This window comes from Lolium perenne, chromosome 4 (genome assembly GCF_019359855.2).
Source record: "Lolium perenne isolate Kyuss_39 chromosome 4, Kyuss_2.0, whole genome shotgun sequence".
NCBI classification, from domain to species: Eukaryota; Viridiplantae; Streptophyta; class Magnoliopsida; order Poales; family Poaceae; genus Lolium; species Lolium perenne.
The window spans coordinates 202,375,811-202,403,739 of record NC_067247.2 but is presented as its reverse complement, the minus strand read 5'-3'; the positions used below and the strand labels follow the sequence as shown (position 1 = coordinate 202,403,739).

The window sequence follows — 27,929 nt, the reverse complement described above, 5'->3', positions numbered from 1 at the left end:
GGTGAGCCCCGGGCTTGAGCTGGATTCTACCCCGCTGGCCATTCACGTGGCAACAAGTCAGCTACTGGTACCATGAACATGATACATAGGACAAACTGGTCACATGCTTGTCGTGCTGCAGCCTAGCTCCCTCCATTTTTAAGCCATCTTGGCTAGTTGTTTTCGAGTTGTGTTGTTGGCAGCATTAGGTTGGTGCGTACGTGGTGTCAAAGCTAGCTTGTGAGTCATGACATCAGTCCAAGTGCCTCCTCCATTATTGCCACCCTCAAGTCTTGATAGGTCAAGATTGCGTCTTTGACTCTCTGGTTGACGCTCACCGGTCACTTGTGCGTCGTGTACAGGCCAATACCGTGTGGCCACGTCTGCATTCTTACAACGCCGAGGACATGGCGAGAAATGTAGGAAGACGGTGTCAAAGCAAATCATGCTCGGAGTTGGAGGCTATGATTGAAAACGTGTAAACTCAGTTGTGCTGCCTGGCCCTGTGCTTACACGGTACGCTGCCGTGCCTAACCCTGTTAGCACCATCAGCCCTGCCAACGGGAGCAATCCTTGGTTATGGGTGGTTTTACAAGTTTTAGGTACACATGACTACATGAGGTCATGAGCTTCTATCGGTCAGCGAGAGGGACATGTCAGTTTGATCTCGAAAGTTCAACAAATAATGCATGCCGATACAGGCATAGGGACCAACATATTATTGTTCAGGATTACCTACAAGATCCTTTCCTGTGTTCTTACTCAAGCCAACACACTCACTTGACCAGCATAGACGACAAACAACTTAACAAAATTGCTCACCAGCTTATACGGAGTACATATATACAACTGACTGCGTGCACCAATTCACACAAAACTGGCGTCATATATATTGCTGATGAAAGATATGCCTTTGAAACAGCCTCAAGTTTCATTGATCAGACACGCGCACAAGCTGATTTCAGTCACTACTAGCTACTAGGCGAAGAACATGAGAACACATCACCCACAGGCCACACACGCGGAATCGCCGGCTGCCGTCAGTTGTGCTTTCCTCCCTGAGTGTAGATGTAGTCGGTGTGCGCCACCAGCGTCCTCCTCATCAAGCACTCCTCGTCTCCTTCTCCCTCTCCGGCGCTCCCGCCGCAGCGCTCATCCTCTGCCGCCGCGGTGGAGAAGCTCGCGGCCTCCTCGTCGCCGGCGCCCACCTGCGTTTGTGGAGCACGTAGCTTCCAAATTAATTCTGCAGGCATCCGCGATCGACCGATCTCTCCTGTATTGTTTCACACACACGCTCATAACGCGAGTACGTACCTCTGCCGGCAGGTTTCTTACGGCTGCTGTCACTCTCGCTGAGTGGGACAAGGAGAGGAGGAGGAAGAGGAGTAGAGATTGCAGCAGTAGAGAGGTGCACGGGCTACGGGGTGATGGCGCCATGGTCATAGCTCGCATGTAGGCCGTAGCTGCTCTGCAGATAGAGAGAGAGACGAAGAGAGTGGTTGTATGTTGGTTGGATTAATTTATGGGGGACGTTGGTTTGGAGTTGAGGCGTTGGGAGGGAGGAGGAGGAGGCAGATCAGGGTTGTCTTGAATAAAAGACGCGCATAAATGTAGCTTGGTTGACGTTCCTGTGGGCTTATTCAATGATATTTCTTTTTTTTCAACCTCTGAAATATTCAGATACCTATTGCTCTGACTTTTCACACGGTACCTACACATGGAAATTGTTTTTGAACGGTAGTTACACCTTTTTCTTTTCTTTTTCGAAACAGAGGTGAAACCTCGGTGCATTAAGATGATGCGCAGAACCGTTTTACATATTATATTTACCACTAGTACAAATGCCCGTGCGTTGCCACGGGTCTTCAAATTTTATTTCTCAATGCACATATATAATTTGAAACCCAGTATAAAAATTCAAATCAAATCAGGGATATTATAATGTGCTATAGCATGATAATACCGAACACAATAACAAGATATCACTGTCATAATACAACTACATTGCTTTGAAGAACGTTATAATAATTGACATCGTTTATAAAAATTAAATAAGCACTCGACTAACTGTTTATATACATTAAAAGAATCTTCACCTCGATGCTCCTTAAATACTACCGTACAATGCTAGGAATATTTTCTTCCGCTTCATTTTTACTGTACTTGAGCAAGCGTACCAAAAAATTCTTCTTGAGCTCAAAAACATTCTGCACAACAATACTTCACATTAACATATATAGTTCATGCGAAAAAATAAAAAAGTTCAACGTAGTATACCACCCACCGTGCATATCGCATCAGAGCCTATCTCGTTGAATTCTTTCGGAGCATCAACAATATCAGTGTCGATCCCTGCTATTATCTAAAAAAAAAACATATATGAAATAGAAAAATTAAATAAAGTCATAGAAGCATGCATATGGAATGAAAAAAATACAATTCTCTCCCACGGTTAAAATACACTTAAAAGTCCGGCCACACTATCTCTAGCAGTATATTTGCTCCTCACATGCCCAAAAGTACCCACCAAAAATTAGAAGTGATATTTTTTGCGAATTAAATTAGAAGTGACCTAGGCAGTGGTACTGAGCTGGAGATACCAAGATTCAACTCAGGAGCGTACAACACAGAGACAACAAACTGAAGTATATCTCTTTCTTGGACAAAACTACACAGGGGCGCCTCATATTTGTGGCTTCGTGCGGCGGGTGCTAAGAGCATCCCCACTCGTTGGCGCTCTCCACGCCCAAATTCGGCGAAATTTTCGTCCGGATTGGAGGAAGATTTGGCGTGGGGAGGAGTAGTTTCCCAGTCGTGTGCTGCCCAAGCGGCGTTTCTCGGGGAAAAAGAGGATGGCTCGGGGAATCCGGACGAAAGAGGAGACACGTGGGCGTGGGCGGTTGGTTTAGCTTCATCCGGAGTCCCCGGGAGACCCCCGGGAAACCGAGGATGGCATGGGGAGTCCGGACGAAAATAGGCTCAAATCCGGACCAAAACGAGGCAGGGGCTGGTGGTAGTTTTTCGCCGTCCGGATGAAAAAAAGTGGCCGTGGGGGGCTCTGTGGGGAGACGAGTGGAGATGCTCTAAGCCTGTACTACTGTATGCCTGAGCGCGCAGAAAAGTCGGAAAACACGTTGCAAACCACCTAATCACGTCTACACATCTAATCACATCCCCATCTCACATGCTGGTTACGATTAGGCAGATCTTTCTCCTCCCACTTGCAGGCAAGTTGTCTCTTGGTGAATAAAAATACTGGCACCTTTCCCCGTCGTCTCCCATCTCTCAACTTCCCCTTTTTCTCACTGCTGGCTAGAGACTCCACTGTCAGCCCCCCAATTCCACTGTCCGCCGTCGTCCCCCGGCTTGGCTCGTGCTGCTTTACACCGCTTAGCTCGTCCGCCCCTGGCCCCCGGCTCCCTCGCGCGGCCGCCGGCTCGAGCTTTGGGCGCGCGGCCCCGCTCCCCGGCTCCCTCGCGCGGCCGCCGGCCCGAGCTTTGGGCGCGCGGCCCCGCTCCCCGGCTCCTTCGCTCGTTCCTGCCCCGGGTCCCTCGCGCGGCCGCCCGGCGCAGATTCGCTCGCCTGGCCCCGCCCCCGCTCCCTCGCGCGCCCCTGCCACCGGCTGCCTCGCGCGGCCCCTGCCCCATCTTCGCTCACGCATCCCCGCCACACGGCTCCGTCGCACGGCCGCCAGCCGCCGGCTCCCTCGCGACGGACCGGCCCTCCCCTGCGCCTGCAGGGATGAGCCAGGGTTCACCACTGGCGCGGTGCCGTTGAAGATCCCAGGGTTCCGAAAGGATTCGAGGGAGCGCGGGTGGTGCGGGTGGTGTTGTTTGGCCTCAATTCATAGTGGTGATGTTGGATTGATGCCGCTCGGGAAGATTGATCAGCGTGGAGAATAATAGGTAATGCCTATTTATATTGGTACATGATTGGTATTTAGTAGGCGATCGCAAGTATTTCCTGTTTATATTGCCACATGATTGGTATTTGGTAGGCAATCGCAAATATTTTCTGCACGTATGCTTTTTGTTAGGAAATTTTGAGACTTTATTGTGAACTTTTTTGTTAAGGAAATAAGGAAATTCGCATGCCAAGTTTAAGATGAATTGGTCCAACAATTAGAACACACTCGAAGCACTGAAACAAATGAAAGATTATAGTTCTTGAAGATGGGATATGTACTTGAAACAATGGTAAACAACGCAGCCACTCTCGCATGTGTACAAACCAGTGCAAACAGGGTCACAGAGAAGTGGGGAATTATAGGAACAAGTAAACGAAGAACCCATCTTGTTCAAAACCGTTCTTGCTATGTTGATCTTTGCGTACCGTGGTTGATTACCCTAAGTTAAACTCTGGAGTAGGGACAATAATTATGCCCCTAATGTGCGAGTTACTGATATTAAATAAATACCACTGCATTTTTATTAAATTTTTTTCCTGTGATTTTAATCCTGTAACGATGAACAATGCAGTGCAAAAAGATATCTTGTGGGAGTTTAATTTAGGACAGTAAAAAGCTCCCTGTAAAACCAACAGACAGCATATCTCATAGGGTTGTTTCGTGCCGCCATTCCTTATCTATCTTCTGAGGATTTTTGAAGTAGCACATAAGATACGTATGGATGGTGCTTAAGATGGTATGCAACTACATGTATCTAGATTTGGAAAGGAATAAAGCGGTGGTGTATGTATATCATTAGGCTATTATTTCACAATTGCAGTGGAAACCTACTTTCTGGTCGTCGGCGCGACTGAGGCGGTCAATGGCGTCATCGCGCTAGGCAAGCTGAGAGCGCATCCCGTGGCCTCAGTCTCCAGCCACCCGATGTGGGATGCGCAACGTGGGAAGCTAGCGCGTTGGAGGTGATCTTCCGCGCCACGTCAAGCTGCTCAAACCGGTTCACCGGAAGCATCGCCGCCAGCTTTTATGAAGGTATTAATGAAATCACAGCCAGGTGTGGGTCAAAACTGATACATGCAATTTTAATTTTCAGCAGAGATTCATATCGCAGTAGAGATATGAAACTAAAACTGATTTGCAACCACTTCTTGCTACAGGTGCGACCTGATGTTAATAGTTCATCTTAAAACTGATTTGTAGTCACTCTAAAAAAGGGAAGTCAAAATTAATTTCAAGCATTGCTCATCACCTACTTAATATTGATTTGTAGCTACTGTACTAACCTGTAGCTACTGTACTAACCTACTGAGACATGTAAACTTGTAAAGCATACATACCTGAAAGTAGACATCACCTACTTCCTACGTTGCTGTCATGAGTCCTTAATACATCCTGAATGGAGGCCGCTTTGCAGATCCATAGTATCCAAATTATTGCGAAATCTCAAGAAAAAGTATCTCGAGGAGTTTTTATTTAGTATTGTTATCACTGGACAGTAAACTGTAGCTCCAGGAGTTCTCATTTACATACCAAAGATGACACAACTCACATGTATTATTTTTTTTCATACCAAAGATGCAATTGCTCAATGAAAGTGAATTATTTTCAAATGTCAAAATTGACCATAAGTTGGCAAGTATTCTGCAGCTGTGTTGCTCAAGAGACTTAGCCTCGGTGTTTTGTATAGGACATGACTAACATTGCTTTTATCATGGCGCAGGTTAATACTTCGTCGAGACGTGCCAGAAGTTTGTCGTCGGGACTGCCTCCTAATTCCTGCCGTCCCAGCGCACCGGCGCCGCCTTGGACCGCTTCGAGCTCGACAACGACGACGGAGGGACTGTGGTTCTTCCGCCCTGGGCCTCCTCGACCTTGATACCCGTGGCGGAGGGATTATGGTCTTTGCCGCCACTGGACCTCCTCGACCTTCATACCGCGGCGGAGGGATTGTCTTGCTACCGCCAAAGGGTTCTCCAACAACCAGGATCGCCGAGGCGGGTTCAGTGTTGATCTCTGGTGCATACTTGGACTACCTCCTCGTGGAGGTATGTTTGAGGCGGATTGTTAGGATCACCTCATTCTTATCCCATTAGAAGCTTCTTGCTGCATTAGCTTGGCATGTAGTTTCGACTTGGTATTGAATTGGCTAAGGGCTCACTGAGATTATTCTAATGTTATGTGGTCTTTTCTCAGTAGGTAGATATGAACAATGGAATCAACAAAAACAATGTGGAATGCATATCCTTATTTGGTATTACTGGAGTGCAATTTTAGGTTTAATTGTGCACCTGGGGATTGTGGACATATGAGCCTGTGGGGTGCCTAGGTGCCAAACGAACTCTAATATTGGGGGTTCTGATTTCTAAATTTAGTCACATACATGTCTTCGATTTAGATGGATAGATTTTGTAGTCTGAATCATTGTGCTATGCCCAAAGGTTATTCCTTTGGCTGGTTTCAAGATTATTATGCTATATGTGAAAACTACCAGAAAAAGAAAAATAAGAAGTTAAGAACAGACTCACTATCCAATATATTTTGCAATATTATCTAAAGTAAGTTAAGTTAAGAACAGACTGAATCATTGTGCTATGCCCAAAGGTTATTCCTTCGGTTGGTTTCAAGATTATTATGATCTATGTGAAAACTATCAGAAAAAGAAAAGTAAGAAGTTAAGAACAGACTCACTATCCAATATATTTTCCAATATTACCTAAAGTAAGTTAAGTTTTGTTGCATTTTTGTTTTTATTGGTTTAGTAGTACTTATGTTTGTATTTAACATATGATCTTTACTGCATGAATATTACATTTGTTGGATAATTGTTCCAATGTAGTAGCGTGTTGGAGCGCAATAATCATGTCTGCCTTGATTTTCTGATTGGATATAACCTCGGAGTCTTACTTTGCAGATGTTATAGGTCAGTTTGTCGGTGCTTAATCACTGCGCCTTAAGCATGAGTCATGTATCCGGACCAACTTGGTTGTTGAAGGGAAAGACATGATGTATTTTTTAATATCGTCAAGCCTCTTATAATCTTCCGTAATCTCTTCCATCTCTCTATCGGTTGAGCTCATCTATGAAAGGTAGTAGAGTTAATAAAAAACTTAGTCAGCAGCATTCTATTAAATTCACTTACCTGAGAGCTTCCTACCATGTCAATCTGTTTATTATCATTTTCTTTAATCTCTTCCACCTCTCCGTCGATTGAGCTCATCTATGAACAGTAGCCATTGAGTTAAAAAGGTAGTCACCAAGATGATGGATTGTTTTTTTAAATGTAATGTGATAATGTTGATAACATCATTTTCTATTCATTGCATCACCTGAGCACTGCATGCTGTTTCACTCTGTTTCATATCATTTTCCTGAATCTCTCCCATCTCAACATCGGTTGAGGTCATCTATGAAAGATAGTAGAGTTAAAAAAAAGTAAGTCAGCAACATTCTGAATTGCTTTATTTAAATGGTATGTGGTAATGTGCATTACCATCATTTTCTATTCAATTCACTTACCTGAGCGTTGCCTACCATGTCAATCTGTTTATTATCATTTTCTTTTATCTTTCCCACCTCTCCGTCGGGTGAGCTCATCTATGAACAGTAGCCATAGAGTTAAAAAAAGATAGTCAGCAAGATGATGGATTGTTTTTTTTTAAATGGGATGTGATAATGTGCAATAACATCATTTTTCATTGCCTTACCTGAGCGATGGATGCCGTTTCACTCTGTTTCATATCAGTTAGCTGAATCTCTCCCATCTCAACATTGGTTGAGCTCATCTATGCAAAGTAGTCATAGAGTTAAAAATTAAAAAGTTAGTCAGCAATATGATGAATTTATTTTTATATACTGGCAGATGTAATGTTCACATAAAAGTAGGTCGGATTCCATACATGCATATAACAATAAACTGAACATTGAAGAGAGTAGAAACAGCATACGACCTACTGGTTTATGCCTACTATCAGAGTAGAAACAGCTACAGTTGTATCCATAATTTTAATATATCATAATATTTTGTTGCCAAAGACATATTGTTCTACTGATGTATTTACCATTGCCTTCTAATATGCTACTCATAGTAATGGTAAAGCAGCAGTAGCAAGCTCTCTCATCTCTCTCTCAAACAAGAGCAGCAACAAACAATAGTGACTCTTATTCTCTAATTCAACAATTAAATTACGATAATTGCTGCATCTCAATTATAGAATTTTTAAAAATTGAGACACGTAGTAATGGAAATTTAGATGTCTAAGTAGATCTGCTAATTTTTAAGTTTACTGTAGTCAAGATGCAGACATATAGTCCAGTTTGTCTTTGAACCAAATAAATGCTTGTTCTTGAAATTTCGAATCAAACAGGGGATGATACAGCTAATCAGGCATCTAAATTTCACCTAATTAAAGAACAGATTTAGACCATGAAAGCCAATAGATGGCTAATGAACATATTTAGACCATGAAAGCCATTACATGGGGCTAGGATTAATTTTACTTGGTGTACATTTGGTTTATAACAACACAAATGAATGGAGAGAGGGTGATGATGCGTCAGCTTGTATTATAGAGATTTGATTACATACCTTGAACGAGATGAACTTCTCTGCAGGTCCGACTTTTGATGTCCCTTGAAAACTTGTTTGAAGAATGGGCAGGTTAAAATCTGGATAGATGAGATCTCTCCCCGGCGGTGCTTGAGGGTACCCTTTATATGTCTGCTTCCTTATCGCAATTTTGGTAGATGTTTTAATTACCATTACAATAGCAGGATGCTGGGTATCTCCGGATACCATTTTTTATGTGTGCACAATTATCGTAAATTAAGTAATTACATAATCACCAAATCCATAGCGTGATTTATGGGTTGAGTTGATTTCAGCATCCGGAGATCCTATAGCCAATCTCGTGACTTACTCATTGATTTGATCCACGTAACTTTTGGGTTTATTAAATGAGAGCATCTTGAGATACTATTTGGTTCGAGTTGAATTATTCAGTGATTTGATCCACGTAATTTTTGGGTTTATTAAATGAGTGCATCCGCAGATACTATTTGGGTTATTAAATGAGAGCATCCGGAGATACTGTTTGGGTCGAGTTGACTTACGCATTGATTTGATCCACATAAATTTTGGGTTTATTAAATGAGATGCTTTATTACAAATATTTTATTTTATTTAAATTTGTCTACTATTGTATGCCGGTTTTTGCTTAGTATAAAATGTTGAAGGTTATTTTTGCCTCTTTGTCTTAGTCCACGTATTGGCTATTTTTGCCTTGGAAGCTCTACCAGTTTTGCTCACATGTGTTTCCTAGAAGGTTAAGTTTTATTGATGCATGTTTTCCTTTCATAATGTGTCGCAGGGATAAAAAAGATTATAAGCCAAATCCCCTACTTGACAAGAATTACAAAGTATTTCGTTATAACAATAATCCATGACCACATATGAGTCTTTGTTGTTTATGAGAATAGGAACCCATCTCATGTACTCATTGCCTTCCGAGACGTAGGGTTTTATAGAAACCCATTTTCATATAGGAATAACTAATTATAACTAATTGGTAAAAAAGATGTCTGCTTGCCGTACATCCACACCAAGGCCATAGCACCCATGTAGCGACGCCTCTTTTCACGTGGACCACCGATAAATGTTCCCGGCAACATTGTACGCTTTACAATAGCATCAGCACTACCCTGAACATCCGTTGAGCTCACCTATGAACATGTGGTAGTCATAGAGTTAAAAAAATAGTAAAGATAGTCATCTAGATGATGATTGCCTTGACATGCATTAACATCATAAATTGAACGGTATCATAGAGTTAAAAAAAGAGCATAAGCAAGATGATGAATTGCCTTACCTGAGCGCTGTCTCCTGATTCACTCTCTTTCTTATCATTTTCCACAATCTCTCCCATCTGAATATCAATTAAACACATATGTGAAAGGTAGTCATGGAGTTAAAAAATAATAAGATAGTTAGGAACATGATGAATTAGTTTGTGCATAGTTTAATTTATACTGCTGTATTTCTTCTCTAATTCGTAAGTTTACCCCTAGTCGCAAACTTTGACGATGTGGAGATGTGCCATGTTATCAAGGCGGCCGCGGCCGGGCGTGCATCCGGCACACTCGGCTTCAAGGAGCCCAAAGATGGGGCAGGTACGGATTAAACTACCTTATCAATGCATATATATATCACCATGGACCTTCTTCGACTGTCTTTCAAGTTGTTAGGATTCTAGACAGCCTGACCTTCAACAATTTGGACTTGACCAACGACGTGCAACCTGGGATGAGCCAGATGTTCAATGTCTCGAACACGGTGGACATCAGGAAGTTCCAGAGGATGGCCTTCGACAGCCAGGATTACAGCTCTGGGTATACCCACTCCAAAATTAATGTTGGTCTGATTCTATGGTTAGTTGCTCTGATATGAATTCCTGAACAAAGTTCAGTAGCATAGTTCTTGTAATCTTATAAGCGCATTTTCTCTGAAAAAGCATGATGCAAGAATACAGTTTCAGTCATAGTTTAAGCTATTATCTGTATATGGAATCGTTAGAACATTTTATTAAAACTTTTTATCTGAATATGGATGTTAAGTAACCTGTGTAGATGTTCGTACTTGCACGTACATACCAGATTCTTGAGACAATTTCAATTCTTACCTTGCTTTTCTGCTGCTCACCATGTACTCTCGTCCCTTTTTTCAGCCTGAGGTTACTTCTGCTATAGTTAATTTTAAATAAGCATTGGCTGTCGTGTGGACAACTCCTGAGATCAAGGCAAGAGCGACCAAAGATTGCTAGAAGACTTGTGGATTTAAGTCTAGCACCCAAGGTAATAAAATCAATTGAGTTCTTGACTTCTTGTATGACCAGAAATGTATCTATATCTCTAGTACTTATGCACTGTACTTGCCCCAAGGTAATAAAATCAATTAAGTCTAGCTTCCCGTGCTGGGTTGTTTCCATGTCCTCACGCACTGTACTCGTCCCAGCGATGCCCAGCCAGACATAGCCATCGATTGATGTTTGTGCTCGGCTCAGCGGTCGGCAAACGGTCTAGGTGCCCGCAACTTGAGGTAGTGTCGTTGCCTAATCGACGGTACCTCGGAGGAGGGATCCTCACGAGGGGGAGAAGAAGTAGGGGTCATAGGGCGGAGTGCACACGGGACGGTGGTACGCGAGTTACCCAGCTTCGGAACACCTGCACGATGACAGGGCCTACTGCTGCTTGTCTGGAATTATCTGGGTGCTTTCGCGTTGTTACAATGAGTTGTGGTTGTGCCTCTAGGGCTCCCGGGATCCGGCTTATAAAGGCGCACGGATCTAGGGTTTACATGGAGAGTCCTAGCCGGATTACAGATAGCCTAGCTACGGTACAATATCTTGCCGTGCACGTCACGGATCCGCCTTCCATACACGTCGTCCTGGATCCGGGTCCCTCATGGGCCTCCATGGATCTGGGTTACTCCTACGTCGGTACGGATCCGGCTTACTGATCCTGGGCCGGACTTCTTCCTTCATGATCAACAGCAACTGGGCCGCCCGATGGGCCACATGCCTCATCACCGTCTGTGGGCCACCCGGGCTTGCCGGATCTAGGCACTGTCGATGGTACACCCATGAAGTATACCCACAACAGTAGCCCCCCAGAGTTCTCCGAGTTTCACCTGCAGTTTCCGCCTTGCTGGTCCATCATGATCCCCGGCAAACGTTGGTAACGCGGAGAAACTTGAAGAGCTCCAACTTTGCATTTTCTTCTTTTTCCCAACTTATAGCCGGAAAATGCTCCCATCCCGCGGGACTTCATCCATCGACGTTCCAAAGAACATTTCCGGGTTACTCCCTGCTCGAACGAGAGCCAACTTATCCTTACGGAATTACCCGGAATCTTAAAAGACTCAAACGGTTCCGAAAATCCTTCATCTTCAGATCATACTTAACAATGGAAGTTCCACATTTCCCGCGCACAACTTCCTCATTTCCCGCGCTAAATTTTCGCAGATGCAAATCTTCAGCCGGAATTTTCGGGAGTGCATGGTTAAGTTACCTCCACGTCGTTTTACCGCAGTTGACCTAAACACGTGTCATCCATCCAACGGCGTGACCGTTCAGTTTCCACCGTCGGATCCGGATCCCGAATCTCCGCGTGTGGCTTATAAATACCCCGCGGCCCGGTAAAAATCCATTCTTTCACCCCTTCTCACCACCTCGCCTTCCTCCTCGCGCCGCGCCGCCCGCCAGATCTCGATTCCGGCGAGCTTCGCCACGGTGAGCTTCGCGCGCCGCCAAACCAAGGCTCCCCTCGCGCCAAGATTCCCACGTTTGAACGAGAAATTCGCTCCGCCGCCGATTCGTGGTCACGCGGGACGATTTCCTTCAAGTTCGGCGACCTCATCTTCGCCGGAGCTCCGTCGAGCCACCGCGCCATTAGCGGTAAGTACGCCGGCTTTGTAGAAGACAACCTAGTGTAGAAGATAGACGTAGTGATCCGGGTACTCAAATACTTTGTATGGGTGCAGCCGGAAGCATGCCACTCGAATCGTCGCATTGTACTGGTAGCTCTCCGAGTAGCCCGGATCCCAACCAAATAGAACCCATATGCCCGGATCCCATATCATTCCTGCCACCATATGTTTCCGACATCAGACTAGCTCAACCTTTTTCCGCATCTTCCAAAGACCGCTCCAGGCCGGATCCCTTCCCTTCAAGAGCTCCAGGAAGAACTCGAGGGACAAGCTCGGATGGCAGCAAAGGTGCAGGAGGCGGAAAACAAGAGGGCGTCCAAGGCCCGGATCCGCGAAGGAGAACGGGGTCAATGGTGGCCTTGCGCAACTACCGACGTGGAGCTTAGAGAGCTCCAGAACGAGGGCATGATCTCCACACATTGGAGCTTCACCCGTGATTCCGACGTCCCCAAGCCAGAGGCCGGAGAAATTGTTATGACCAAGGCTTGGGTGGAACGCGGACTTTCACTTCCCTGTTCGGAATTTTTTCTCTCCATCCTCAACACCTACGGGCTCCAGCCCCACAACATCTGCCCAAATTCATACCTTCTCTTGTCCAACTTCGTGACTCTCTGCGAAGGACATCTTGGGATCCGGCCAGATGTCAAGTTGTGGCAATTCTTTTTCCGGGTGAAGAAAGAAACCAAGGACAAAGCAATGGTGAACTGCGGAAGCATGACGTTTATGCTCCGCCCTAACCGCATGTATCCTCCCCACGACTCGCACGAATCCGTCCGGTACTGGAATGCCGGATGGTTCTATGAGAAGAATGCTTCAGTTCCGGAAGTCCACGAAGGCCTGCCCCAATTCGTCAACGAACCTCCGGAAGAACTTGCAAGCTGGAGTTTTGTCCCTTCACTCGCCCTGACCCCAATTTTGGAGAAAGCTGCGCGGAGAATCTCCTGGCTAGTCCACGACGGATTGACCGGAGCCCAGCTCACACTTAGCTGGTTCTCCCGGAGAATCCAGCCTCTTCGCTACAACGCGCGCCTGATGTGCGCTTATACCGGGGCAGACGATCTTCTCCGGGTTACCCGCCACGATCTTCCGGCCGACTCTCTGAAGAGAAGGTTCAAGACGCTGGTAAAGATTCCGAGGGGCCAACAGGTCCCGGAACTGTTCAAGGACATTTACACGAACGACCAATGTCCTCCGGTAAGCTTTGTTCTTTCCGTTGCTTCAAACTTCACAAGTTTTTTGATGTTAAACTCTAACTCTTGTTCATTTTCCTTCCAGCTCAACACTTTGGCGGAGGAAAACTTCCGCACCATTATTCGCGTCCCCGTCACCGGCGACACGGCGGAGGAGGCTCCGGAAGACGACGATGAGGAAGAGGAACAGGCACCCCGCAAGGCGGCCCCTCGACCTACAAAGCGTCCCCGCGCCAAGGCTTCCGGCTCTGAAGCCGGAGCTAGCGGCGAGGCCTCCGCCAAGAAGCCGAAGACGACAAAACCACCTCCGCTAGACTCAAGGAAAGCGGAGCGTGCGCGTCTAAGGATGCTCTCAACGGCTGGCCAGGGCACGCGCCCCATCATTCCCGCCGCCCCGTAAGTTTCCGAACATGATGCAACTTTGTCTTGGCGAAATTATCTCTTGTCTGAATCCTTTCACTTGTTTGCAGGAATCCGAAAACCGCTGCCACGCGGACCACCAGCCAGGAGCCCATCACGAAGTATATGAAAAAATCTCCGGCTGTTGGTCCTTCTACCCCAGTTCCACCAAGTGCCTCCCACCCAACTCCTCAACCGTCTCCCCCCCCAGGTTGATCCATCTCCCCCCCCCCCTGCCGCTAACACTCCGCCGGAAATAATTCCGGTTAGCAGCGGGCATGCGGGCGGAGAAGATCCTAAGGCCAAGGGCCCTGCCCAAGAGGACGCGGAAACACAAGGCCAAGGAGAGGCTGAAGTCACTTCTTCCGAGAAGGCTGGAGAGGGCGCTGGCGACATGGTCGTTTTTCCGAAGAACTTTGGAGATCCGGCCGACACCACTTCCACCCCCAAGGCGTATGCCACTAAGTTTTTCAACAAGCTGTCCGAGGCGGAGAAGTGGGAACTTGAAGAAGACCTGCTCAACGCCATGCTGAACAACGCCTGGGGGAAGCCTGATTCCAGGACATCGGAAATCCAGGACTTCAAGAAAAACGTCGGCCAGTTCTTCGACCAGCTCATCTGCAAGCAAAAGGTATTCCCCAGTAGCCCCCAAGCATGTAGGTGGAAACTCAAATAATAGTTAGCGCTTAGATGCTTAGAGAAAGATTACTTCCGGGAATTTTTTTTAGAATGGACCAGTAGCCCCCAAGCATTATGGCGGAAAGGTTCCGGCAATGATGCTTTGAAAGAAACCACTGCTACAGGCGGAATTTTTACTCCTGCACTGTTTAAATTTTACAGGAACAACAGGCGCTGCACTACGAGCTGCACAAGAACATTGCCCTGCAACGCCGCGTTACTCTGAGTCAGGCGGAAAATATCCGGACTCTGAAGGATGAGAATGCGGAACTGGCTAAACAACTGGCGGACGCCCAAGGTTGGTTTCCGCCTTTTTCGTCGTTAACCAAATTCCGGCTTTGAACTTGCTGTTAACTTATGTCATTATAGGTGCATCCTCCTCCCTTGCAACAGCTTCGTCTGAACTTGAGAACCTGCGCTCCTCGTACCAAGAGTTGGAAACGAAACTAAAGGAGGCGGAACTTAAGAGAGAGCAGGCCGAAAAGCAGCTGGCGGAGAAAAACTCCGAGCATATCAGGGAAAAGGGGGAGTTGGAACTGAAAAAGAATGCTGACAGCGAGACCATCAAGAGACAGCAAAGAGAGCTCAATGGACTCCGGAAATATATGGAGACGGCGGAGCATCATTGGGACTTGCTCAACGAGAACATTTTGGGTAAGACATAGAAACCTCGTCCAGATGTTTGCTCCGACTTTTACTTTGTGCTCAAGTTGCATGCTTATATCCTGATTATCTTGAGCCACTTGGTTATCCGGAGCAGCGCCGGAATTTATTCCCACGGGATGACCTTCTTCAACTTGCAGGCGATGACTGCAAAGATCTCATCTCCGCCTCCCGCAAGATATGTTATAACTTATCCATCAAGAGGAGCCGCACTTGCAACGTCCGGAAGCTTGTTGGAAAGATGGACATTCTTCCGGAGCTGGTGACGGATCTACAAGCATCGTCAGCCCGAGGCGCAGCTGCAATGGCCTTGACCATGTGCCTAGCACATACTCCGGATCTTGATCTTGATGAAGTGACCACGGGCGTTCCTCCGGATGCGGATGTCGGCGCGCTGGATGCGATTAGCGGCTACGACACCCGTATTGCGCGCAGGATCCGTCATGGGGAATTCTACGACAAGGTCGTTCTGCCCGCCGACGAGCCCTTGGAAGCGGAACTTCAAAAGGAGCTCGAGGCGAAGGCGCGACCCACGGAATCCGGGACCCAATATACCTGGACCAGCTCCAAGGACGCTCCCCAAGAAGAACCCAAGACCAGCACTGCAGCTTCTGAAGAAAAAGAAAGTGAAGAAGACGTGTCTTCTCCGGCCGAAGGCGCCAAGGAACAGGATCCAGAGGGCAAGACTTCTCCGGCTAAGGGGGAATGAAAACTTTTATTCCTGCGGGAAAGACAAATGCATCATTTTGGCCCCAGCGAGGGTTTGTAATAAGACTTTAAATTCTTAAGTAGCTAAGAACGAAACGATTATGCATGGGGCGGAAACACTTATCCTGCTAGCCGTTAATATTATGCGCATGTTTCGTTTATGTCGGAAAGCAAGTGCTGACTTCGTTATTTTCCGGCTTGCCCGCTTGACCTTCCACGAGCCGGAAAACCTTAGCCGGAAATGCTCGCCAGCGGCGACGAAGCCCAATGGCAGTCCGTCCATAACCGCGGAAACAAGCTCCCAGGCATAGGTGCCGGAAATCGCTACTAGGAATCCACGGTTTCGCAACAGATAACAACTTTATCAGAAAACTTAAGCTTACGTCCTAAAGGACGGTTTTGGAAAATCACAACTTTCATACACGCCTAGGCGGAAATATCCAGCTCTGCGGTTTTAGTCGGAAAAAACATACACGATCTAAAATGAACAAGTAAAGGAGGTAAAAGACTCAAAGAGTGAACCATAAGCTTTATTTCATTGATCATGTATAACTATTACAGAGTTTATAACTCGGAAAATATATGCTAAGTGTAGAAAGGACGTAGCTGTGCGATGTTCCAAGGGCGATCTGTTTCATCGTAGATATCATCCGGATCCTCACGCTTGCGTTTCCGGTGCCAGTTAGCAGGTCTATCCCTCAGCTCGCGGAAATCAACAAGGTAGTACGACCCGTTATGAAGCACTTTGCTAACGACGAAGGGTCCTTCCCATGGAGATTGCAGCTTATGGTCTTTCACCTGTCGAAGGCGGAGGACCAGATCTCCTGCCATAAAGGATCGTTTCCGAACTCGACGACTGTGATAGCGTCGGAGCTTCTGCTGGTAGATGGCGGAGCGCTGGTCAGCTAAGTTCCGAGCTTCCTCGATCAGGTCCACAGATAGCTGTCTGGCCTCGTCAGCTGTTTCTTCATTGTAGGCGGAAACTCGCGGTGAGTCGTGGATGATGTCGGAAGGAAGCACGGGCTTCGGATCCGTATACCAGGAAAAATGGGGTAAACCCTGTTGATCTGGTAGGGGTAGTTCGTAAACTCCACAGAACAGCTTCCAACTCGTCAGCCCAAGCTCCGGCTGCTCGTCGCAGCGGTTCTACAAGGCGCGGCTTAATTCTCGATAATATTAGACCGTTAGCCCTTTCAACCTGACCGTTAGATTGTGGATGAGCCACGGATGCAAGGTCCATCGGATCCCCATTGTGTCACAATAATCCCTTAACTCTCCTTGAGCGAAGTTTGTGCCATTATACGTGATTATCTTTGTGTGGGATGCCGAATCTCATCACGAGGCTGCAGACGAATTTTAGTGCCGTAGCACCATCGGCTTTTCTCACCGGCTTAGCCTCGATCCATTTGTTGAACTTGTCAACGGCGACCAGAGGTATTCAAAACCGCCAGGAGATGATCTCATTAACTTACCAACCATATCGAGCCCCCAGACCGCAAATGGCCAGGTGATAGGTATGGTCTTCAGCTCTTGGGCTGGAGCGTTTGGCTGAGTAGCGTAATACTGACAACCTCGGCAGGTCTTGACTATTTTATCAGCGTCTTCTTTAGCTGTAAGCCAATAGAAACCTAACCGAAAAAGCTTTTTGCAACGAGTGATCCGGGAGCGGCGTGATGCCCGCAATCCCCTCGCATGGATCTCTCTCGAGGATTTCAATGCCATCTTGATTGGAGACGCATTTGAGAAATACCCTCGCTGCACTTCGTTTGTAGAGCTGTCCATCAACTATTGTGTAGGTTCTTGCTCGTCGACGATTCGTCGTGCGAGGACCTCGTCCTCTGGCAACTTCGATCGATGAGGTAGTCCAGAAAGGCTGTGTCCAAGCCGGAATGATAGCCATCACTTCCCTAGCCGGAGACACGCCACCTCTCGGGTTTTCCGGGTTAGCGCCCTTAGCGAGGGTATCCGGAGATGCTCCAGAAAATGCCAGGCGGAATTTGTTTCTGCCGGATCCGAGCTTGGATAGCATGTGCACGCCGTGTTATCGTCTCTCCTGACGTACTTGACTTCGTATCCGAGGAAGCACTTGGCGATCTCGTCAACTTCGTCTCTATAGGCCGCCATGATGGAATTTCTGGCGTTCCAGGTTCCGACTACTTGTTGTGCCACCAGGTCGGAATCTCCACAGCATATAATGTGCTTGATCCCAATTTCCTTAGCGATGCGCAGACCGTGTAGTAGAGCCTCATATTCCGCCATGTTGTTAGTAGCTTCGAAGTGGATCTGCAGAACATACTGCAGTTCTTCTCCTAGAGGGGACTTCAGGGTGACTCCGGCTCCCGAGCCTTGATGCTGCTTGGATCCATCGAAGTGCATGACCCATGTTTACGGTTCCGGCTCCAGGACTTGCATCCGGAGCTTCGTCCAATCTGCGACGAAATCTGCCAAGACTTGGGATTTAACCGCAGTCCCGGGCTTGTAAGCGATGTCGAAGGCGGATAGTTCAATGCCCCATTTAGCCGTACGTCTGTTGCGTCGGCGTTGTTGAGAATTGTTGACAGCGGAGCCTTGCTCATGATCACATCGGATGCTCTTGGAAGTAGTGTCTCAGCTTCCGGCTGCCTAGGAATACTCCATAGGCTAGCTTCGAAAGTGAGGGTATCTTTGCTTTGACTCACAAGACACCTCGCTAATATAGTAGACAGGTCTTTGGACGTCATATTCATGACCTTCTTCCTTTCGCTCCACCACGATGACGAGGCTGATGACTTTGTTGGTAGCTGCCGGATAAAGGAGCATTGGCTCGACTCACTGGAGCTGCCAAGATAGGTGGGGAGGTAAGTATTTCCTTCAACCCTCGAAGAGCTGCGTCAGTGCGTCGTCCCAGAACAAATTTGTCTGTTTTCTTCAGCAGCTTCAGAGGTAGTGCCTTCTCGCCAAGACGGCTAACAAACCTGCGATTGCTGCAACACAACCAGTTAGTCGTTGCACATCTTTGAGACAAGTTGGCCTTTTGATGCACGGGATTGCCTTGATCTTTTCCGGGTTAACTTCAATGCCTCTCGTGAGAGACTATGAAGCCAAGGAGTTTTCCGGTGGCACGCCAAAGACGCACTTCAGCGGATTCAACATCATCTTGTACTGCGGAGGTTGTCGAAGGTTTACGTGAGGTCACCGATCAAGTCGGATCCTTTCCGGGTCATGACCGCGATGTCGTCGACGTAAGCGTGCACGTTCCGGCCAATTTGGTCCTTCAGCACCGCCGCATCGTACGTTGGTAAGTAGCACCTGCATTTTTCAAACCAAAGGGCATAGTAACATAGCGATAAGTACCGAACGGGGTAATGAATGAAGTCGCCTTTTGGTCGGATTCCTTCATCCGGATCCGATGATACCCGGAATACGCATCAAGAAAACACCAAGTTCCGCCCCGCCGTCGAATCAATGACTTGGTCAATGCGCGGCAAGGGGAACGGATCCTTCGGGCAATGTTTGTTCAAGCGAGTAATCGATGCACATTCTTAGTATTTCAGTGTTCTTTTTGGGTACAAGGACGGGATTCGCGACCCAATCGGTGTGGATAACTTCTATTACAAAACCTGCTTCTAGTAACTTTGCTAGTTCCATTCCTATGGCGCGGCGCTTCTTATCTCCAAAGCGTCGCATAGCTTGCTTCACCGGTTTGGCCCCGGATTTATGTTGAGGTAGTGCTCGGCGAATTCCCTAGGTACTCCTGGACATGTCGAAGGTTGCCATGCGAAGATATCCATGTTAGCGCGGAGGAACTCGACGAGCGCGCTTTCCTATTTGGGGTCCATGTTGGCTCCGATCGAAACCTGCTTGGAAGAGTCACCTGGGATGAGGTCATGCTTCTTGGTTTCTATCGCGGGCTTGAAGGAGGTTTTCTCGCTCGGAGATCTGCTTCTTGGTGGTCTGCATCTCAGCCGGATCCACCGCGGCTCGTAGCCTTTCAGCTCTTCTCCGGATATCACGTACTGCGAAGGCGGCTTCGCCTAACTCGCACTCATGAGCCTTTTTGTAGTCTCCGGATACGGTAATCATACCTTTAGGACCCGGAATCTTGAGCTTGTTGTAGATGTAGCACGCTCTTGCGTGGAACTTGTGGTAGGTGGGCCTGCCGAAGATGACGTGGTAGGAGCTCTTGAAGGGCACAACTTCAAACGTGATCTTCTCTTCGCGGAAATTATGAACATCGCCAAAGGCCACGGGAAGTGTGATGCTGCCGAGGGAGTTCGCCTTCTTACCCGGAACCACACCATGAAACTCAGTGGTGCTGTGTTTGAGCTGTTCCTTGGTGAGGTTCATCCGCTCTAGAGTCTCCAGGTACATGATGTTCAAGCTGGCTCCGCCATCCATGAGGCACTTGGAGAAGTCATACCCGTCTATGCGGGGACTTACAACCAAGGCGTAGCATTCCTTTGGCACGATTGCGGGGTGATCCTTCCGATCAAATGTGCACGGGATTTCCGACCACCTGACGTACTGTGGCACAGCCGGAACTATGGCGTTCAGGATCCGGGTAGCTGACTTGGAGGCGCGTACTGTTGGGGTTCCGAGGAAAGTGTGGTAAGCCCCTACGCTCTTTTTGTCGAATGGATTGGATTTACCTGCGGCTCCTGCCTTGGGATCCGGCGAGTTATCATCCTCATCCATCGCCTCGGAACTATCGTCCTCTTTGTCCTTGTTCTTGCCCTTGCCACCTTTGCCACGTGGGCGGTGCTTCCGGGCGCGCTTGTACCCTGCCTCCGGGTCGTTCTTTAGATCATTGACCCATTTGCAGTTGCGGTTGGTGTGAGTGGACTTCCCTGTAACCGGATCCAGATGGGCCAGGCAGGGCATGTCTCTGTACTCCTCGTAGGTTTGCGGAGCGCGGGATCCGCCAGCAGTGACCTCGGAGGTATGCTGCTGACCCCGGCCGGCTCCGCCTCCACGTCCGCGTCCTCTTCCGCCTCCTGGACCTCCGCGTTGAAACGCCATGGCGACCATCTCGGATCCGCCACTCTTCTGGTCATCAGGGTTCTTACGCTTATGACTGCTGCTGCCACCGTTGTCACGGTTCTTCTTTTGCTGATGCAAGGGGATTGCTGTGGCTGCGAGATCACCGCCTGCGTCGTCATCGGCGGCAGTGTGATCGCTGGCGATGGTGATCATGTCGTCCAACGTCGCTTGATTTGCATTGACCATGCAAGTTAGCTTGTGCCGTAGCAATCCTCCTCGCTGCAAGCCCCCAATGAAGGCGTGCATTGCTGTGCGGTTGTCGACGTTCTCGCACTCGTTTCTGCATGCCAACCATCGGGTGAGGAAATTCCTCGATGTTTCGCCCTTCTTCTGGATGCAAGCCTGCAGGTCGCTTGTTGTGGCAGGTCTCTTGTAGGTGCCCCTGAAGTGTTTCTCAAAAGCGTTCTTCAGGTCGAACCAGCAAAAGATGGAGTTCTTCTCGAGGTCGCTGAGCCAGATCCGGGCTGGACCTACAAGGTACAACTGAAGCATGCGGCAGGCGATGTTAGGGGTTCCTCCGGCGAAGGTTACAGCATTATAGTAATCATCAATCCAGGTATCCGGCCTTTCGGTGCCATCATAATGCTTCAGATTTCCGGGTAGCTTGAGGTTCATCCTTGGCTTTGGTTCCTCTCGAATCATCCTGCCAAAGCACTTCGGACCAATGTAGTCGGTTCTGTACTCGTTAAGGCGATCCCGCGCGTCGCGCGAGCCGTGGCGAGGAGACTTTGAGCGAGAGCGAGATCTCCGACCATTGCCTCCGCCTCCACCTCCGCCTCCACCGCTAGGTGGTGGTGAGGGAGACCTGCGAGGTGGGCGGTGCGATTTCTTGCTTCCGCCTTCTGACTCTCCTCGGCCTTCCTGGTGCTGGCTCCGGCTCCTGTGGCTGCCTTCGCCTTGGCGTTGGCTGCCCTGGTCGTTCCGGTGCGGTTTCGGGTCACGGCTCCGGCGAGGCTCTGGGTCATGGCTCCGACGAGGTTCTGGATCGCGGTTCCGGCGAGGTTCTGAACCGCGGTCCTCATTCCGACTCCTCCTGGGCTCGGGCGCATGAACATTGTTCTGGTTCCGGCGAGGTTCCGGCGAGCGCTCCCTGTTTCTGTTTCTTGGCAGCACGTTGTCGCAGATAACAATCCCACCATGCCCTGGAGGCCTGGTGTTTCCGGCTGGACTACGGCGGCGAGGGGGTCGCGGGTAACCGTTGGGCGGAGGAGAGGGGTTGCGGTATTTGTCTCGTCCAGAGTACATTGCATCCTTTCCCTTTCTTGGATCTGACGGTGGCGTCTTTGATGGTACGGGGATCGGATTTGGGTGTTCCCTGGCTTTCCTTCTGCGCTCCGAGGATCCGGTGTGTGATTCGTCATCGGGTCGCCGATCAGTGCGGGCGTCCTTCTGCGCGGTAGATACACAGTTATCCGGATTGGATTCCAGCCTGCGCGAAGTATCCGCCTTGCTCTGCTGCTGCATTGCTGAAGCGACAAGTGTGCGGAGATAGTTGATATCAACTTCTTCGTCCTTCTTCTTCAACAGTTCCGCAGCTTTTTGCATGTTGTCCTTTGGGGTTTCCAGCGGCTGGTGATCTGCGGGCGTGTTGAAGGGTATCCTGCGAGGCGGAATTGCTTCTCTAACAATTCGATCGGCCTCCGCCTGCGCATAGATCATCTTTACCTCCCACTCAGCCCTCATGCTCTTGACCTGCTCGAGTGTGGCAGCAATCTCGCGGTCCTGTCTGTCGAAGTTTTCCGCCCAGTGCCGCATGATCTACCCTCCCTACCTTTAACGCAGCTTCGGTATCGGCGAGCTTCTTGGCTGTGGCCAGCATTTCCTTTCTGGTGGTCTCTAGAGCCTCCAGATCTGCGGCGTCGCCCGGGGTTATAGGTGTGTTAAGAACTGCTCGCGCGGCCACCTCCTCTGCTGACAGGATTTCCTCCGAGGAAGAATCCCTTTGGGGTCGCACCCGAGACATTGGAGATCCTTGTTGGGATGGTTGGGGGTCAGATTGGCTGGCTTGGTCTCCAGATCCAGTTTGTCCCAGCGTTGCTACCGTTGCGAGAACCTGCTTGGGCTGGGCGGAGTCGACTTCGGGCTGATCACTGTATCCGTATTCCCTTATCTTGCGAACGAAGTCATCGAGACTCCATGGAGGAGGTATCTCCGGAAATTGGGCTCGATTGCCCAAAATCGACTTCTTCAACCGGAGCTTCGCTTTTCCGACAGCTGAGCTCCGATCCGGATCTGCGCCGTTTTCCGGTGCCTCTACCTGCTCAGGACCAGCTCCGGCTTCTTGAGGGGCGGTTCCGGCGGTATGGGCCAAGAAGTGTACGAAGTGGCACCTCTGCTTTTCTAACACCTGGGAGACCCAGGCGGATCTGCATTGGTCTTCCACCATTGTTTCCTGCACAGGGGCGGATTGGGTGGGCTTTAAAATTTCCAGATCCGAGGCGGAATCTTCCTTGGGAAGCTCCTGCATCTCGTATCGGATCTTCGCGACAGCGTCCAGCTCTGCGGCGGTCGCGTCTGCGTTACTTACCAGTGGGTTTCCGTTGGAATCGACGGTTTCCCCGATGAAGATGTGTATGCCGCCAATTGGGACGATGGAGAGCTTGACGGGGTTTGTCCTAGCCGGAATCCAGCACTCATCCGGAGGGACGATCGGCAGATTCCCGGCGTAAAGGACGCGCCCCACAGCGATGGTGTCGTCGTAGCTTCCCATGGCGGAACCCTCCCGGTTCCGGCCTCCGCACGCCACAGCCCCACGGTGGGCGCCAACTGTCGTTGCCTAATCGACGGTACCTCGGAGGAGGGATCCTCACGAGGGGGAGAAGAAGTAGGGGCCATAGGGCGGAGTGCACACGGGACGGTGGTACGCGAGTTACCCAGCTTCGGAACACCTGCACGATGACAGGGCCTACTGCTGCTTGTCTGGAATTATCTGGGTGCTTTCGCGTTGTTACAATGAGTTGTGGTTGTGCCTCTAGGGCTCCCGGGATCCGGCTTATAAAGGCGCACGGATCTAGGGTTTACATGGAGAGTCCTAGCCGGATTACAGATAGCCTAGCTACGGTACAATATCTTGCCGTGCACGTCACGGATCCGCCTTCCATACACGTCGTCCTGGATCCGGGTCCCTCATGGGCCTCCATGGATCCGGGTTACTCCTACGTCGGTACGGATCCGGCCATCGATCCTGGGCCGGACTTCTTCCTTCATGATCAACAGCAACTGGGCCGCCCGATGGGCCACATGCCTCATCACCGTCTGTGGGCCACCCGGGCTTGCCGGATCTAGGCACTGTCGATGGTACACCCATGAAGTATACCCACAACAGGTAGCTGTGTGAGTCAGCCGCGTATGGCTCAGGATCAGCACCACACACCTTCCTGCCACTATCTCCGTCGGCCGCCGGAGGCATGCATTACAAACTTTCATCTATCACTTTTTTCATGTTTGAGGTTTATTGATTCTCTGAAGTCTTGAGACTATCTTGATTTTACAAGGTCAGTTGAAATTGTTGCAGGCCAAGCAGGTTACCTGGAATCCTGGACCAATGATCGATCTTGGAAGGTATAACTGAGGCTTGTTCGTTTCTTGGTAGAATTTTTGGTCTGCTGCAATTTTCTATGTGTTACTTTGTATTCACTGAAATGAGTGTGTGATGCTGTGGTGAGTTGACAAACTTTAGCGAAAGTTTAGGTACAAATTTATCATAGCCCTGCATTGATTTCCATGAACCTGGAGAATTAGCTCGTTCAAAATTTTAAAACTGGATATTTTTATGTATCAATATTGCAGCAGCCAGTCCACTTCCTCTGCCAATAATGCCACCGCCTATGGATAGGCAAGGGCATTGCATGGATGAGTCCAGTCTGCAGTTGCCACTGCATGGAATGCATATTACAGAAGTATGTATAGTGTTTTCGATGTTTCATGAAGTTATAGTATTGTGTTCTTAATCGTTTTCTGGGCAGCTGAAAGCCAATGACAGTGGCTGGAGCAATGACAAAAGCTACTCAAGTTCTGTAACAAGGTATAGCCAATCTTGTTTATCTCATGGGCTCTGATGCCATAGTTTGTATGAATAGACAGTAACAAGGTATAGCCAATCTGGGTACTTGTTCCTATTTGAAATAATCTCGTGAGTCTCGCATCTGTATAGATTTGGGCGGGCCAAATTAAAGAAGAGAAAAAAAGAATCACATCTTAGCTAGAACACCCTCCGTTTGAAAGTAAGTGTTGCGGTATTGTATAGATTTGCATGTATCTAGATGTATTTTAGTGTGTAGATATAAGCGAATTATACAAATCTGCCAGGCTTATTTCAGAACCGGGACAGTATGTTGCTGGTGCGCAGGGTAATTCAGAGTTAGGGATTTTCTTTTCAATTAATCCATGAGTAGCTAAGAAATAGGGAAAGAAATAAAATACAGGTTTTGGTTCTTTGTCTTGACGCAATTAAAGGAAAATTTTAAGTGAACTGCTCGATTAATTCTGCACCTGACGCTGCCTGGCACCTAGACCTTGGGCTAGTGCTTGCATCGCAACCCTTGGACAGTTGGGCATACGATGTGAGATTACGGCGACCGGCAGCCGCTGGTCGAATCCTTTCCCTGAATCCCTGTCTGCTTGGGCCTCTGAATTTCCAAACCTATTGGCTCAATGGCTAGCGCAACACAACCATGATATATGGAGAATGGCTGAATCGACGATGGTCCTAGTCTCGTGGCTGCAGTACTACCGACCTGGGCGTGTGCAGCTGATTAACTGGGTTTTAACTGTTAGGCTACCAACTGATTGGTATAGTATTTTTTTTGGTAAAAATCCAGGGCGGGGCATGGCCTGGTTTAGCCCCTACTAAGATCCACCAGTGCATCTGTGTGCAATACATCAAATTTAGGGCTGCAGGTAATTCTTGGTTAGCCCCAGGTAATTCTTGTTCCCTCCATCCTTAATTATACTATTTTTTATACACGGGCAGTAGATGTTAACAAGAATTGCTGGACATTAGCTAGAAATCAGAAGCTACAATGATAGTTTTTTATATATTGTTCAGTCTGCGGAAATCTGAAACGCAAGATAAATAGTTGATACACTTGATAGAAAACTGTAGTCAGACCTAAGAATGGAAAAAATGTAAGCGGTAAGGCGGAAATTATGTCACTTCACACGACCTCAAACCAAAAGGACAATGAGAATGGATAAATAGTGTATTTCTTCTCACCTCATGGCATTATATATCCTTTTTCTTGCCCCCACATCAATATTGCTAGGACAATCCATCTGGGGGAGTTTGCTTTTCGCGTACAAGAAGTTTATTGATGTGGTTTTGGCAGTGAAATACCCAACATTCAGTATTTTTATTAAGGCAAATTTTATTCTGTCTTGGTGTACCTTCTCTGATATTTGTATTATGCTTCACTGGTCCTTGGAACCAGTTTATTTGGATATATTTTTTGGCACCTGGGTACTATTATTCACCTTCACCACATCGATTAATGATTTTTGATAAATATATCATTAATTATTTTTGATCACATTCCTCAGTTGATGCCGGTTATTCGGAGCAGCAACATGATTAGCCTGTGGCAGCACCATCATTGGAAACCCACTAATGTCCTCATGGTTACTCGATTCCCTGGTTTGACCCTTCGAGGTATATCTCATTGATTGATGGATTTATTACTTGTTCATTATATGCATCTGAATTTTTTTGTACAACCAACTCATTGTTGTCCTCTAGAAGACTGAACATGTCACTCTGAATTCAGTATATTTTGCCACTGCGTTTTAAATAATTGGAATTTTACATGCTTATTACATGCCTATAATACAAGAGATAGATCTACTACAATACTGTGAGTGCATTATGTGATTGCATTATGTTTTGCCAAGGCATGAGCGGGATCTGGGGATGATGCCTTGAAGAACATGACAAAGAACAGAGGATATTGTTCTATTTAAATCCAGAAAAAAAGCATGCCTGATTCGAGAGGGGGAGAGGGTGTTACATACCTGAACTCCCTAAACTTCTCCGATGATCCGCCTTGTGACTCAATGAAATTCGGGAGGGACAGGTTGAACTCCAGATACACGAGATCTCTAGCCCGAGCCATGGTTCAGTGTACCCTTTATATGACTGCTTCCTTCTCTAGCGTAATGTATGGGTCGAGTTAATTTAAATTAATTGTTCACTGCAATTTGAGGGAAGGTGATATTACATACCTGAGGAAGGTAATTTGTGAGATTCCTAAACTGGCCCAGGTTGTTAAATGCCTGAACGACCAACGGGACCAAATGCCCGTGGCTGTTAAATGCGTGATTTCCTGGGCTGGATTGGAGCGTGAGTTATATACTGGGAAGGTGATATTACATGCCTGAGGAAGGTAATTTGTGAGATTCCTAAACTGGCCCAGGCTGTTAAATGCCTGAACGACCAACAGGACGAAATGCCCGTGGCTGTTAAATGCGTGATTTCCTGGGCTGGATTGGAGCGTGAGTTATATTCTGGGAAGGTTAGGACCACCAAATTGCTGATGGTGGGACGGACGACGAAAAGGATGGGGAGAAGGGGAAACACGTTCGTTCTTTTTAAGTAGTAGAGATAGGCTTACAAAGAAAAAACAGAGATCAACCTCATGCTACCTCACTCACGATAGATGTCACAACACCCGCAAGGCTGTAACCTTGATGAAGGGGGTGGCCATGTCGGGACTATCATCCTAATGTAGGCACATAATCATAAAATTGAAGGCCTTACCAAACCGCCCAACAGCGAGCCGGGAACACAAAACGCTCTAGCAGACCCCCAACGCACACCTTTGCACGCTCTCTAGAAGTCACCGCCAACCCATCTTTAGGACATGGATCAAAGTAATGTCATTGTTAGGTCTGCCGTCGACACCACCACGATGCC

At 48.1% G+C, this 27,929-nt stretch overlaps 2 protein-coding genes and 1 long non-coding RNA gene across 3 annotated transcripts; 2 read left to right on the top strand and 1 right to left on the bottom strand.

The window, feature by feature from the left end:
• Nucleotides 1-784: 784 nt before the first annotated feature.
• Nucleotides 785-1,556, bottom strand: LOC127295136 (phytosulfokines 4). Its single transcript, XM_051325029.2, has 2 exons — nt 1,294-1,556; nt 785-1,187 (listed from the first exon to the last, which is right to left on the bottom strand). Exons 1-2 carry the CDS (start codon nt 1,429-1,431, stop codon nt 1,020-1,022), a joined length of 306 nt encoding a protein of 101 aa, XP_051180989.1. The 5' UTR covers nt 1,432-1,556; the 3' UTR covers nt 785-1,019.
• A 1,691-nt stretch (nt 1,557-3,247) lies between these two features.
• On the top strand, nt 3,248-5,780 carry LOC127295138 (uncharacterized). Its single transcript, XR_007847565.2, has 3 exons — nt 3,248-3,884; nt 4,707-4,918; nt 5,607-5,780. It is a non-coding gene; the product is annotated as an uncharacterized lncRNA (long non-coding RNA).
• A 45-nt stretch (nt 5,781-5,825) lies between these two features.
• Nucleotides 5,826-27,414, top strand: LOC127295140 (proline-rich receptor-like protein kinase PERK9). The gene is made up of 11 exons (XM_071819014.1): nt 5,826-5,931; nt 9,950-10,051; nt 10,135-10,309; nt 10,606-10,732; nt 10,893-10,976; nt 24,348-24,427; nt 24,537-24,583; nt 24,812-24,921; nt 24,988-25,046; nt 26,561-26,669; nt 26,909-27,414. The coding sequence occupies exons 2-4, from the start codon at nt 9,973-9,975 to the stop codon at nt 10,625-10,627; spliced, it is 276 nt and encodes a 91-aa protein (XP_071675115.1). The 5' UTR covers nt 5,826-5,931; nt 9,950-9,972; the 3' UTR covers nt 10,628-10,732; nt 10,893-10,976; nt 24,348-24,427; nt 24,537-24,583; nt 24,812-24,921; nt 24,988-25,046; nt 26,561-26,669; nt 26,909-27,414.
• Nucleotides 27,415-27,929: the final 515 nt, after the last annotated feature.